This window comes from Musca autumnalis, unplaced genomic scaffold (assembly GCF_047663935.1).
Source record: "Musca autumnalis isolate F117 unplaced genomic scaffold, ASM4766393v1 scaffold_3, whole genome shotgun sequence".
In the NCBI taxonomy this organism is placed as follows: Eukaryota; Metazoa; Arthropoda; class Insecta; order Diptera; family Muscidae; genus Musca; species Musca autumnalis.
In genome coordinates this window covers 147,900,937-147,915,894 of record NW_027411866.1, presented here as the reverse complement: position 1 = coordinate 147,915,894, position 14,958 = coordinate 147,900,937, and the positions used below count along the sequence as shown (strand labels likewise).

Below are 14,958 nucleotides of genomic sequence, written 5' to 3'. Positions count from 1 at the left end.
GGCGTATGGAACACTTAAGCATGACACCGTCGATATGACATAATGAATCTAGGTGCAATGTGTGAAGATCCATCTGGCCAACTCTGTCAGCCAAAAGAACGAACTCACAGTTGAACCTGAGTAGAGCTGAAGTTAGAGTAATGACGGGAGTTATTACTGGACACTGCTATATCAGGTCCTTTACCATCAAATGGGACGATGACGTTACTGACTACAGCAGACTCTGTGAATTAGAATTTCTTTATATACATTTTCCTTATTTCCTTTTATCTTCTCTCTATCTCTATCTCTTCTCTTTTTCTCCCATATTTTATCTTTACAGTACTTTTCATTTATTTTCCTTGGATGATCACAATGGACCGGAAGGTCTCCGAGTGACGCAGTCACAAATTAGTGACTGCACATCCCAAACCTAACCTAAACCTAATCTAGCCATAAGGCTGAGAATATAAATGCTCTAAAAATGTTTAAAATATATTCCTAAACGTCGAATTGTTATGAGAAAGCCTTGCATAATCTTCATAAAAATATTAATAAAATAATATTCCCAATAACTTTTTAGCTACCGTTATGGCCTACTTGCCGTAATTTAACCGCATTTAATAGGCACACAAACGTACGTCCGAGCATCAACGGGTCTACTTGATACACTTGTGAAAATGTTAATAAATTAAACAAATCTAATAATAAGTGACAGCAACAACAGTAACCACAAAATAACACACCGTTGTCACCCAAATAGAAAAGTGACGATCTTTACAGACGCAAAACATGTCACCAGACATTTCCCAAGCAAGGAAAATAAACAAAAGTCAATATCTCTACAGAAAACAACAACAACGACAGCGATCGCGATAATGAAAGGAAAGTGCTAAAATTTATAGTAAACTGAGATATTTGCAATATTCTCACCGGGAGATAAAATGAGATGTTATTTATTGTGGGAGCAAACTATTTTCTTTTCATCCTCATTTTTTTTTTCTAAAATACTCTACAAATGTGTATAACTTTGGCAAGAAGTTCGGACCTCACAATAAATGTGTGAATTTCTTAACTGATGTGGCGATGGGAAATTCTCAGTTCATAAGCGAAGATCAATGACTAAAGATGTCTTTGACCAGTTTAAATAAAATGTCGGTGGATTTAAGTGATGATCCGTTCACTTTGTGGAAATTAAAACAAAAAGTTCAATACAGCGTTCGGGGAGATGGAAAAAGTAGAAAGTGTGTGTCACAATAAATTAAAAATATATTTTCCATAACTAAAATTAAAAAATATATAAAACAAATAATTTATATTCCACTTTGAATTATGAAGTACCAAATAATAATAAAATGTGTGTATGTGTTTTTTTTTAATTATGAAAATTGTTGAAATAAAGCTTTAATTCAACAACCCCCAATAAAAAAGTGATCCGAACCTGCCACACAATTATGACGTTAATGTACTCGAAAAAGGAATATAAAACAATAAATCACTTCAAAAATGTCGTATCGTATCAACGGCAATAGATTAAAATTGCTTTCGACAAAAATTCACTCTAATATACGATGTGATTTTAAATGATTCACATAACAGCTATTTATCATTAATACGTGATAATGAATAAGTTAACACAAAATTTGTTGAAACAAAAATCAAAACATGTCCGTTTATTTGATTTAATGAGATAAGAAAACTGTAATAAATGAGTAAGATTACATCTGAAAAATATGTAAATATTTAAAAAAGAAATTGTAAGAAAATCTGAGTTAAAACTCAACACAAATGTTGAAAGCTATTATATAAAAAATTTAAATCATGGAAATTTGTAAAAAAAATTCAAATTATTTTGCGATTTAAAAAAAAGACTAAAGAAAAACTCTAAATAATAATAGTTCCAAAAGCATCACATACGGGACAAGGGAGACGTCTCTAAATAGAAAAATAAAATGTAGAGACTTCTTTAACAGTAGCTATTGGCCGTTCCGATTCCTTTATGTTATCTTACCCACACCAAAATCAATCTTCTCTTAGACCCCTATATCGGAGAAAAAATTCGACCAATAGCGTGATTACAGGGTTTCGATGGACAGATGCAGGGACGGACACACATAGCCATATCACTCAGCTCGGCGATACTTTCAATATACACTCAGCTTTATGGCTAACGAAACAAATGTGTCTCATGGCAGTAATGATTCTAGACCCCACGTATATATGTGTTTACGAAATCACTTTCAGATTTAGCCCTGTCCGTCTCAAACGGATCAACCGATTTCGACCAAATTTGGCCCCCCCTAATATTTCTTTCAGACGTGGATCATGCCTCGGTCCACTCCTCCGGATAACACGCACAATTTCAAAAATGTTCGCAAATGCAGCATAAGGACATGACATGGGTCGTTTCTAATCTTTACGACGAAGACCAGTCAGCCTTCTAACAGAAGACCAGTTGACCTTCTCACAGAATACTGGTCGGACTTCTCATAGAACACCAGTTGGTCTTCTCATAGAAGGCCAGTTGGTCTTCTCATAGAAGACCATTTGGTCTTCTCATAGAATATCAGTAAGTCATCTCACAGGAGGCCAATTCGTCTTCTAACAGAATTCCAACAGGTCTTCTCACAGAAGACCAGTTGGACTTCTCATAGAAGGCCAGTTGGTCTTCTCACACAATACCAGTAGGTCTTCTCCAGACCAGTTGGTCTTCTCACAGAATACCAGTTGGTCTTCACATAGAAGGCCAGGTGGTCTGTCACAGATGACCAGTTGGTCTTCTCATAGAAGACCAGTTCGTCTTCTCACAGAAGACCAGTTGGTTTCTCTCAGAAGATCCGTTGGTCCTCTCACAGAACACCAGTTGGTCTTCTCATAAAAGACCCGTTGGTCTTCTCACAGAACAACAGTAGGTCTTCTCACAGAGGACCGGTTGGTCTTCTCACAGAAGACCCGATGGTCTTCTCACAGAAGACCCGTCGGTCTTCTCACAGAAGACCCGTTGGTCTTCTCACAGAAGACCCGTTGGTCTTCTTACAAAAGGCCAGTTCGTCTTCTCACAGAAGACCAGTTGGTCTTCTCATAGATGGTCTTCTCACAGATGAACGGTTGGTCTTCTCTCAGAAGATCCGTTAGTCCTCTCCCAGAATACCAGTTGGTCTTCTCATAGAAGACCAGTTTGTCTTCTCACAGAATAACAGTAGGTCTTCTCACAGAGGACCCGTTGATCTTCTCACAGAAGACCAGTTGGTCTTCTTACATAAGATCAGTTGATCTTCTCACAGAGCACCAGTTGGTCTTCTCACAGGAGACCAGTTCGTCTTTTCACAGAAGACCCGTTGGTCTTCTCACAGAAGGCCAGTTGTACTTCTCACAGAAGACCCGTTGGTCTTCTAATAGAAGACTAGATAGTCTTGTCACAGAGCACCAGTTGGTCTTCTTACAAAAGGCCTGTTGGTCTTCTTACAAAAGGCCTGTTGGTCTTCTCATAGAAGACCAGATGGTCTTCTTACAGATGACCAGTTGGTATTCTCATAGAAGGCCAGGTGGTCTTATCACACAATACCAGTAAGTCTTCTCCAGACCAGTTGGTCTTCTCTCAGAAGATCCGTTGGTCCTCTCACAGAATACCAGTTGGTCTTCTCATAGAAGACCAGTTTTTCTTCTCACAGAAGACCTGTTGGCAGGGATGGAAAATTCAGTACAATAGTACTTTTTTCAGTACCATTTCACCATAAAAAGTACCGAAGTACCCCCGCGGCCAATTCAGTACTATTTCACATACTCTAGTCCTAGAGGTTGAACAATTTTATGTGAAACTAAAAATGCAACATTCACACTTTACTTCCAAGATAAAAATTGTTATATATATTATATTTTCTTCGTAGAGCTCTTCCACCCATTGACAAACCGAAATACCAAGTTACAGTCACTAAAGTAGACTAGTCATTTAAAGTAGTGCATATCGAGAGGTATCGTAGTACATTCCAATCTGATTGATTACTGACGTACAACAAAGTGAACATCGGTCACCAAGACATGTTTCTGGGCTATCTGTTACGAATTATTTAAAAAAATAATTTGATTAGAGTTCATATATTCGATTTACGACAGCGATCAATACGAAAGTCGCACTATCGATAGTTTGCCAACACTAGGCTATATTAAAACCACAATTGTCTATAGGAATGTTTTATATCCATATCGAATACAAAATACCTAATTTCAGTTACTTCGATGGGATAATGAGCCTATAACTTTAAAGGCCTAAAATAGGATAGTACCGTTTTGTGGGGGCTATATCTGAACGTGAACCTGCACTGTCAAATTTCTGGGAGTGAGTTTTGTAACCCCAACGAAGACTAAATACCAAATTTCAACAATGTTGGTATGATAATTTTTGTTAAACGTTCAAAATATCGAAAACCGTTATGAACCGGTAGAGTCTCCGACGAATATTTTGATGTGTTACAAACGAAGTTAATTATACCCTATAGGAAGGTATGAAAATATATACGATTTTGCAAAATTCTTCAGATTTCATCATATAAGCCTGTGTTGTTGTTTTTTTTTTACTGAGTAAAAATTTTTAATTTAAAAAAGTACCTTTTCCTTGAAAACAGTACCATTTTAGTACTTTTTGGAATTTTTAATTTTCCATCCCTGCCTGTTGGTCTTCTCACAGAATAACAGTAGGTCTTCTCACAGATGACCCGTTGGTCTTCTCATAGAATACCAGTTGGTCTTCTCACAGAATACCAGTTGGTCTTCTCATGGAAAACCAGTTGGTCTTCTCACAGAATAGAAGTAGGTCTTCTCACAGAAGAACAATTGATCCTCTCATACAATACCAGTTGGTCTTCTCTTGGAAGACCAATTAGTCTTCTCCTAAAAGACCAGTTAATCTTCTCAGAAAAGACCTGTTAGACTTCTCATAGAAGACCAGTTGGACTTCTCATAGAAGGCTAGTTGGTCCTCTCATAGAAAACCAGCTGACCTTCTTATACAAAATCAGTTTATTTTCTCAAGGAAACCAGGTGTTTGTCTATATGCAAAAATCATGCATCTAGTGGACCCCACAACCAGACATATCAACCAAATTGATGTTCTAAGAAAGGAGGTTCAAAGATACTAAAGAGAACCTCTAGTTTAACAGGTATATAAAGTAGATGCAGTCGCGGTGGCTATAAGAGCCTACCCAACAGCTGCCTAGTCAAACGAGTTCAGTCAACAAATGTAGGTAAATTCCTCAAAACCTTAAAAAGCCGGAGGTATCGTTATATGTGGGCTATACCAAAACATGGACCAAAGCTGACAATTTATTGTGCAGAAGTCTTGTGACCACCAAAACATGGACCTATATTAACAATAATTAGTAGAGAAGTTTTGTGAACACTGGAAACCTCAAATATCAAATAACAGGTAGTTTGGTCAAAAAATTTACCTAAAATCCTCAAAATACCGAAAATCGGGAGGTAGCCTTATATGGGGGCAATACCAGAACATGGACCCATGTTGAGAATTTATGGTGGAGAAGTTTCGTGTCTGCTGGGAATGTCAAATTAAAGATAGTTCGGTCAAAAAATTTTGCTGAAACCCTCAAAATACCGAAAATCTGGAAGCACCTTTATATGGGGCATATACCAAAACATGAACCTATTTTTAGATAAAACGTTTTGTGACCACTAAAAACTTTAAATGTCAAATTACAACAAGTTTGTTAAACAATTTTAGATAAAATCCACAAAACGCCGAAAATAGGGAGATACCGTTATATGGGACTATACCAAAACGTCGACCAAAATAGCCCATCTTCGAACGTGCCTTTGCCTATGGACACCCGGTGCACAAAATTGCGTTCTAGCTTAATAATTTTGGACGCTAGAATGATTACAACAGACGGACATGGATCGACTCAGAATTGTATGTTGATATATATCCCTCACAAAAGTGATCCTTTTTACAGCGATATTATATTTTTCGTGGCCAAGTCCATGCTAAATCCTATGGTGACGAACTAAACTATCAGGTGGACGTGATAACTATCGAAATAAATATCTCCCAAATAACATCTATTTGTAAAACGGACTATGTCAGAACTTTCCTTCAGGTACTCTTTTGCGCTTAAATTTCAATCGTAAGTATTTATTCGGAATATCCACAATCGTTAAGATAAATACCACAAAAGTTTCGATATTCTTGTCGGCTGCTTCATACGTCCAAAAAAGGCCACAAATTTCCGAAAACCGCCTAAATACATAATTTCTGTAGTAGAAAATTGTAGATTCTTGCAGGATCTGAAACAGGCATTATGTATATGACGAAAAGTCAAAAAAAATTAACATTAATGAAGTCAAGGTTTGCACTGTTATAACACGAAATATGACCATAGTTGGATGATTAAAAACACAAAGCTCAAAAATGTGGTTAAAAAAGTTAATTTTCGAGGAATCTATGACCGCGTAAATGAATAAAAATAGGTAAAACACGTTAAAGCTAACGAGTTTTTTTACGTTGTTATTCGATTGGCGGTTACTTACTTACTTAGCTGGCCCATTACAGAACATTTGTTCCATAGGCCGAACTAAGAAAAGATCTCCATTCCTCTCTATTTGTTGCTTCGCGCATAAAAAGTGTATGCACTTTGTGTAAATTATAAGCGTTATACAGTTTGTTGCACACTAAACTGCAGACGATGCTGCATCTTAGCGACCAAAGTAAATCCTGGCAAATGTGTAAAAATTAAAAGAGAAGAATTCGACGTATTCGTAAGCAGCGTTTTTGAGGATTTCGCGATTTACACGCATTTCAAAATGAACATTACCTGATACAGTTTTATTTTAAGATTATACCCCATTTAAAGAAACTCAACATATCTTCCGCTAAATGTCAGCGTGTATTCGAGAAGTGAATATAATAAAAAATGTGATTTTTTGCGTAAAATTTAACTAAAATAGAAGAATAACTCCGACATATTTTTCCTTAATTGTTTTCAACTAACTCACAAAATAAATTTTAATAAATATTTTCTCTAACAAAAATTTTATAAATTTCCTCAATATATTTTTTGTTTTTGCTATAATATGCAAACCACTAAACGGATTTGTAAAGTTTTGGTTTCATTTGAATCTTCGCGATGTTTGGATTACGTACATATTCTTTATATATTTTTCAGATGCATAAACAGCTTGAATTTTATTAAACCAATTGTTTGAATTATTTTCTAATTTCCGCGAAAATTTACAACTTTTTCACTAAAGTTATGGGACCTCAGTAAACGTATAGTATTTAGAAAGTCATAAATTAACAATGTTTCTCGATATAATAAATAGCGTTTTTATAAGATTTTTTCTAATAATCAGAATTGAAACCGCCATAATTTTTGCGGGCAATAGCCAAAATTAGTATCTCGAACAGATTTGAGAATGGGAATCTTTTCGCAATCCATGTACCAAAAATCTTTCATGTAGCGTCAAAAATTTTTTAAATTTTTTCAAATGGGATATTAAAAAATTCTGACTTTTCCTCATATACACTTTGATACGACCAAAAATGTGCCTCATCGAAATAACGGTTTTAGACCCCAAGTATGTTTGGACGAAATTAGTTTCAGACGATTTGGAGTCGATTTAGCCATGTCCGTCCGTCCGTCTGTTCGTCCGTCTGGCTGGTGCGCACGATAACTCTCGAACGGATCAACCGATTCGAGCCAAAAGTCTAATATCGAAGATGGGTCATATCGGTCCACTCCTTCCGGTACCTCCCCAACAAAAGTTCAAAAATTTTCTGTAAAATGGTGTGAACGATAACTCTCGAAGGTAGCAATCGATTTGGTCCAAACTTTGCACATCGTATTATTTCTTCCAGATACAGATCGGGTTCGAATATGGACTATATCGGTCCAATCCTTCGCGTACCTCCCACACAAAATTCGGATAAAGTGAAGTTAAGAAGCTTCTCTCGGACAGTTTTGAAAAATGTTCAGTAAGTTTTCCTTACGGCTCCCTTTACGACGGTGCAATTTTTTTCTTGCGCAAGTCCATACTTCCTGAGATATTGGCCTAAAAGCTCCAAGAACCTTGACGGCACCAACCAAAATGGCAAATCCGCAAAATAATTCTCGCAGGGAGTTTCTGATTGGTGCAGACTTTGCACATCGTATTATTTCATCCAGTCATGTGTCAGGTTGGAATATGGACTATATCGGTCCACCCCTTCGGGTATCTCCTACACAAAATTCGGATAAAGTGAAGTTTAAGAGCTCCTCTCGCATAGTTTTGACTCTTTTTTCAGTAGGTTGTTCTAGCGGCCTCAATACCCAATCGAAATGGCTGCAGTTTGGTACATAGTCTTCGTTGGGGGTATAAAACTTTCTACCTAAAATTTGTCGGTATAGGTCCATGTCTTCATATAGATCCCATAGAATGGTTCCTTCCGATTTTCGGTATTTTGAAGGTTGTCGCCTCAATATCTCACCGAAATGTGGTACTTAGTCTTCGTTTGGGGGTAAACAACTTTCCACTTGAAATTTGTCGGTATAGGTCCATGTCTCCATATAGACTCCATAGAATGGTTCCTCCCGATTTTCGGTATTTTGAAGGTTGTCGCCTCAATATCCCAACGAAATGGCTGAAATTTGGTATTTAGTCCTCGTTGGGGGTATAAAACATTCTACCTGAAATTTGTCGGTATAAGTCTACGTCTACATATAGGCCCCATAGAACGGTTCCTCCCGATGTTCGGCATTTTGAAGGTTGTGGCCTCAATATCGCACGGAAATGGCTGAACATGGTATTTCGTCTTCTCTGGTGCCACAAAACTATTTCCTAGAAATTTGTCCGTACAGGTCCATGTTTTGATATAGACGCGGGGCGTACCGGATTTTCTGCATTTTTATGGCCTTAACGGCATTGTCTTACAAAAGTGCAAAATGCCTTATAAAGTCTTCGTTGAGAATACAAAATATTACTGTCAAGAATTATAGGTATAGGTCCACGTTTTTATATAGCCCCATTGGGCCTGATCTCGATTTTCGGTACTTTGATGGTTTTAGCCACATTAGCCTAATCGAAATGTCAGATGTAGCCTTTTTGATGTAGCCTTTTTAAAGTTTTAGCCCAAATTATTCTACCAAAATGTCTGAAATTGTGTGCTTAGGCTTTGAAAGCAGCTTCTCAGGTTTGCAGTTTTTAAAGAATTTTTCTACTAAAAACTTAACTAAACATTTTCTAACGAAAATCCATAGACCCTGAGGGGTCTAAAAATTTTCTAACGAAAATCCATAAACCCCTGAAGGGTCTAAAAATCTTCTAACGAAAATCCATAGACCCCTAAGGGGTCTAAAAATTTTCTAACGACAATCAATAGACCCCTGAGGGGTATAAAAACTGTGTAACGAAAATCCATAGACCCCTGAGGGGTTTAAAAATTTTCTAACGAAAGTCCATAGACCCCTGAGGGGTCTAAAAATTTTGTAATGAAAATCCATAGACCCCTGAGGGCTCTAAAAATGTTCTAACGAAAATCCATAGACCCCTGAGGGGTCTAAAAATTTTCTAACGAAAATCCATAAACCCCTGACAGGTCAAAACATTTTCTAACGAAAATCCATAGACCCCTGAGGGGTCTAAAAATTTTCTAACGAAAATCCATAAACCCCTGAGGGGTCTAAAAATTTTCTAACGAAAATCCATAGACCCCTGAGAGGTCTAAAAATTTTCTAACGAAAATCCATAGACCCCTGTGGGTCTAAAAATTTTCTAACGAAAATCCATAGACCCCTAAGGGGTCTAAAGATTTTCTAACGAAAATCCATAGACCCCTAAGGGGTCTAAAAATTTTCTAACGACAATCAATAGACCCCTGAGGGGTATAAAAACTGTGTAACGAAAATCCATAGACCCCTGAGGGGTTTAAAAATTTTCTAACGAAAATCCATAGACCCCTGAGGGGTCTAAAAATTTTCTAACGAAAATCCATAGACCCCTGAGGGTCTAAAAATTTTCTAACGAACTCCGTTCTTACTTGTTTCTAAATGATTTTAGAGAAAATATCCTTGAAATAAATTTGGCACACTTCCCATTGACCATCACTAAGTAATTGTGAGTGTGAAATGGAAATGGAGTTGTCGAAGGTTAAATACATAAAGCTCTTCTCCAGATATTCCCCACTACTTCAATCGCAAGCCACTACAATTAGGCTATGTTGACATTATAACTTTCTTCATATATCACACAAATGTTTCTCGTCAAGGTCACGTTTAAATTCTAAATAATCGGTTAAGAGTGCAGACTTGCTTTCATGATAAGACGATATGCGGCCACAAAAATTAGAACAAATTGTTACGCTTTCGACTGACAAATAAATACAAACACCACTGATAATAACAATGTTTCTTTTTGTTTATTCCATAAAACAAACACAAACCTTAACAGTTGATAAGAGGAGAACAGGTGGATGTGATTGTGGTAGTACGCACTGCTACTACCAGTGATTGAAAACAATTTAACAATATCTAACGTTAGGTAAACATAAGGCGCGAAGCCAATATAAACAACGACAGTGTTAATCTGTAAATCGTATTATTTTATTGATGAAACGTGATTTGAAATTGCAACAACAAAACAAACTAAAATGGTATCACTTGCTAGCAACTGCCACTACCACATTTGGTAGTACCACATACTATACTATTGTGGTGGTCCGTCCCAAAACACCAAAAACTAAAAAGCGAAAATTGGAAATCTGTTAGTCGGTCAAATCCACTTTCATTGTAATTTGATAGTTAACATCATATTCCCGTTTAACTAATCCGCAGTTTTTTTTAAACCAAGATTTATCATAAACTTGGTTTAAAAAAAATGCGGATTAGTTAAACGGGAATATGTTGTTAACTATCAAATAGCTTTTCAATTAAAATTCAAATTGTATTTCTTTTGCTATTGAAATGTCATAATTGTGGTTATAAACCCTGACCAGCAATAAAGATGTTCAACGGAGAATGTTTCCTTATTATATAAACCTTTGGCACACGTTATTTCCTAAAAGAAAATGACAATATGTGATATTTTATTTAGCACATTTCCTAATCGAATCCGGATATATTCGGTAATTTGAATCACATTCCGTGATTTATACGAGGGCTAGTAGAAAAGTTTCTGGCCAAATAATGAAAATGCGAATAATTATTATCACAAATTGTTTTATTGTTTTGTAAAGTATCCTCCAGCGTGTTTCATATACTTATGCATGCGATCAAACCAATTGTTGAAGCACTTTTTACACTCCGAATAAGACAGCTCCAAAACATGGTTTTTGACCGTTCCAACAACATCTTCTGGCGAAGAAAATCGTTGACCACGCCTCTTTTCTTGATGTGTGGAAAAAGAAGAAGTCACTGGTTGCTATACGGAATATGGCCAGTGTTGCCGAATTTGCTGATTTATCGTTATTTTGACGATTTTATGGCCCAAAATTGAAAAATGAAGATTTGACGATTTTATGGTTCAAAATGACGATTTTTCACCTAAGCCAGAAATGCATGAAATAAAAGACGATAACTACATTTTGACGAAAGTTTCACGAAAGATTTTAAGGAAAGCAATGTTCCAAACTCGATTTTTGAGCTTTTTGATGTTTTATAGCAATTTCCAGACGGATTGGATATATTTAGGCACATATCTGGCATATCTAGGCACAGGTATTTCATAGTTTTTGCCCCACATTCAAATTACATGAGCTGAAAATTTTCGTTTAGTTTTGGTAATAGATGAAAATCTTCCTTAAAAAGTTTTCGAGATAAAATATTACTTAAATATATTTTGTTATAAAAAAATGAGTCCAGCTTTATTAACTTCCTACAAATGTCCTCTTTAAGCTGTCAGCCAGTTTTGAATGAAAATTTTTATCGATTTTCGACTGCCCAACAACCAAAATGTACGTGTACGGACAAATATGGACAGTCACACTGTCAAGCAAGCGATATTTGAGCTAAGATACCATTTAAAATGACAATGTGTAACCAGCTTTACCATACTGCATTGCTTCAAACTCGATAACCATAGGAAAACTATCATTTTCTGAAAGCTGTTTTTATAGCAGTATTTAAGTGATATTGGGTTAGATTTATTGCTGTGGATTGTATATCTTATGTTGTCAGTCTCATTCACAAAAATAGCAGCGAAATATCGCATTCAACGGTAACCAAACCGAGTTTTGAACCATGTTGACGATTTTTTGACGATTTTTCAAACATTGTTGACGATTTGACGATTTTTTTGACGATTTCTGATCAAAAACTGTCGGCAACGCTGCATATGGCCCATCAATTCAGGCAAACAAATTATGGTATAACACTCAGAATTAACCTTCCCAAGTTCCTAAGTAAGTTCCACATAGTCAGTTTAGTCGAAGAAACAGGCAATCATTTGCTACGAAGGGCTTCTTCCATGAACAACCTTCGTTAGATTCGGCTTGTCTTCGCCTGAGGTCTTCGGAGAAATTTGAAAAACGAACATTGTGCACCACAATGCGACCGGCCAAAATGTGGAATTGAGAGGTCATCCGCCGTACCGCCTTGACTGGCATCCAATGATTTATTTTTATTCCCGCACATGAAGAGCAGCGTGATCTTCGCCAGAAAATGTTGTTAAAGCGTCCGAAAAACCATGCTTCAGAGAGCCTTAATCGGAGTGGAAAAAGTGTCTTGTCAATTCGTTTGAGCGCATGCAACAGAGTATATAAATCATGCTTGAAAATACTTTAGAAAACAACAAAACCATTTGAATGATAAATAAGCGCATTTTCATTCTTAGGGCAGAAATATAAATGGTAGCCCTCGTTTATATTCCTCTATGTCATCAATCATTGATTATAACGACTTCATTTAACACTTGCCGCACACGCTACAAATATTTGTTATTATTGTGATTTGCTTTCTTTGTATACAAATATCTATGTATGGCCAAAGAAGTTTTTGATAAGTTTCAATGAGAAGGAAAGTGAAGGCAAAGAAAAAACTTGACAACCGGGACTGAAGAGTGTGTTACAGATGAAGAATAAGAATATTTTATGAAGGGTTGCGAGGTCATTAAGCTTGGATTTGTTTAAATATTTTATGAATAATATATGATGGACTACGACGCCAATAAGCGTAGATTTTTTAAAAATATTTTATAAAGGACTACGAAACCATGAAGCGTGGATTTTTTAAGAATATTTTATGAAGGACTACGAAGCCATTAAGCATGGATTTTTTACGAATATTTTATGATGGACTACGACGCCGATAAGCGTGGATTTTTTAAGAAAACTTTATAAGGACTGTGGGGCCAATAGGCGTGGATTTTTAAGAAAACTTTATAAAGGACTGTGGGGTCAATAGGCGTGGATTTTTAAGAAAACTTTATAAAGGACTGTGGGGTCAATAGGCGTGGATTTTTAAGAATATTTTATGAAGGACTACGAGGCCAATAAGCATGGATTTTCTTTCCCAATAAGCGTGGATTTTTTAAGAAAACTTTATAAAGGACTGTGGGGCCAATAGGCGTGGATTTTTAAGAAAACTTTATAAAGGACTGTGGGGCCAATAGGCGTGGATTTTTAAGAAAACTTTATAAAGGAATGTGGGGCCAATAGGCGTGGATTTTTAAGAAAACTTTATAAAGGACTGTGGGGCCAATAGGCGTGGATTTTTAAGAAAACTTTATAAAGGACTGTGGGGCCAATAGGCTTGGATTTTTAAGAAGACTTTATAAAGGACTGTGGGGCCAATAGGCGTGGATTTTTAAGAAAACTTTATAAAGGACTGTGGGGCCAATAAGCATGGATTTTCTTTCCCAATAAGCGTGGATTTTTCAAGAAAACTTTATAAAGGACTGTGGGGCCAATAGGCGTGGATTTTTAAGAATATTTTATGAAGGACTACGAGGCCAATAAGCATGGATTTTCTTTCCCAATAAGCGTGGATTTTTTAAGAAAACTTTATAAAGGACTGTGGGGCCAATAGGCGTGGATTTTTAAGAATATTTTATGAAGGACTACGAGGCCAATAAGCATGGATTTTCTTTCCCAATAATCGTGGATTTTTTAAGAAAACTTTATGAAGGACTGTGGGGCCAATAAGCGTTGATTTTTAAGAATATTTTATGAAGGACTACGAGGCCAATAAGCATAGATTTTCTTTCCCAATAAGCGTGGGTTTTTAAAAATATTTTATGAGTAACTACAAGTCCAATAAGCGTAAAACTTTAAAAAATATTTTATGAAGGACCAGAGGCCAATATACATGGATTTTTTAAGAATATATTATGAAGAACTACGAGGACAATAAGAGTGGAGTTGTTAAGGATATTCTATGAAGAACCATGAGGCTAATAAGCGTGGATTTTTAAGAATATTTTATAAAGGACCACGAGGCCAATAAGCTTTAAGTTTTTAAAAATTTTTTTGAAGAACTACGAGGCCTTTAGGCGTGGATTTTTTAATTGTTGAATTTTTAAAAAAGATTTCATGAAGGACCACGAGGCCAAAAATCGTGGATTTTTGAAGAATATTTTATGAAGGACCACGAGTCCAAAAATTGTGAATCTATTACGATTATTTTATAAAGAGCCGCGAGGCCTATAAGTGTTGAATTTTTAAACAAATATTTTATGAAGGATCCCGTGAGGCTAGGGTTTTGTGTAGGCAAATCCCAGGATTTTCCCGGGAAACAAAATCACATTTCCCGGGAAATCGGGAAATATCTTTTTACATTTATCACAACTAATATTGAATTAATGAATACACTATGCCCGTTACTTTTATACCATGGAATCAGAATTCGATTAGATTTTACAGATTCAATAAATTAGAAAAGATTTGGAAATAACTTTAATCTACAGAAGCGTTTTCAGGGAAAAAGGTTATAAAATCCGCACCAAAAACATGGACTATAGCGACGAATCTTATTCTGTTCCATTTAAGTGCGAAAGAGTATTT

At 36.2% G+C, this 14,958-nt stretch overlaps 1 protein-coding gene across 2 annotated transcripts in view; it reads left to right on the top strand.

Annotated features, from left to right (window-relative positions):
• Positions 1–14,958, top strand: part of OtopLb (Otopetrin-like b) — a 57,293-nt gene that overhangs the window by 15,149 nt on the left and 27,186 nt on the right. The window contains exon 1 of one of the 2 annotated variants that reach the window (XM_073974747.1): positions 1,033–1,223. The exons of the other annotated variant lie outside the window; for it this stretch is intronic. Coding sequence (XP_073830848.1) covers positions 1,108–1,223 — 116 coding nt within the window. The 5' untranslated portion in view covers positions 1,033–1,107. Of the gene's footprint in view, positions 1–1,032; positions 1,224–14,958 lie in introns of those variants that run through there. 2 annotated transcript variants of the gene reach the window in all.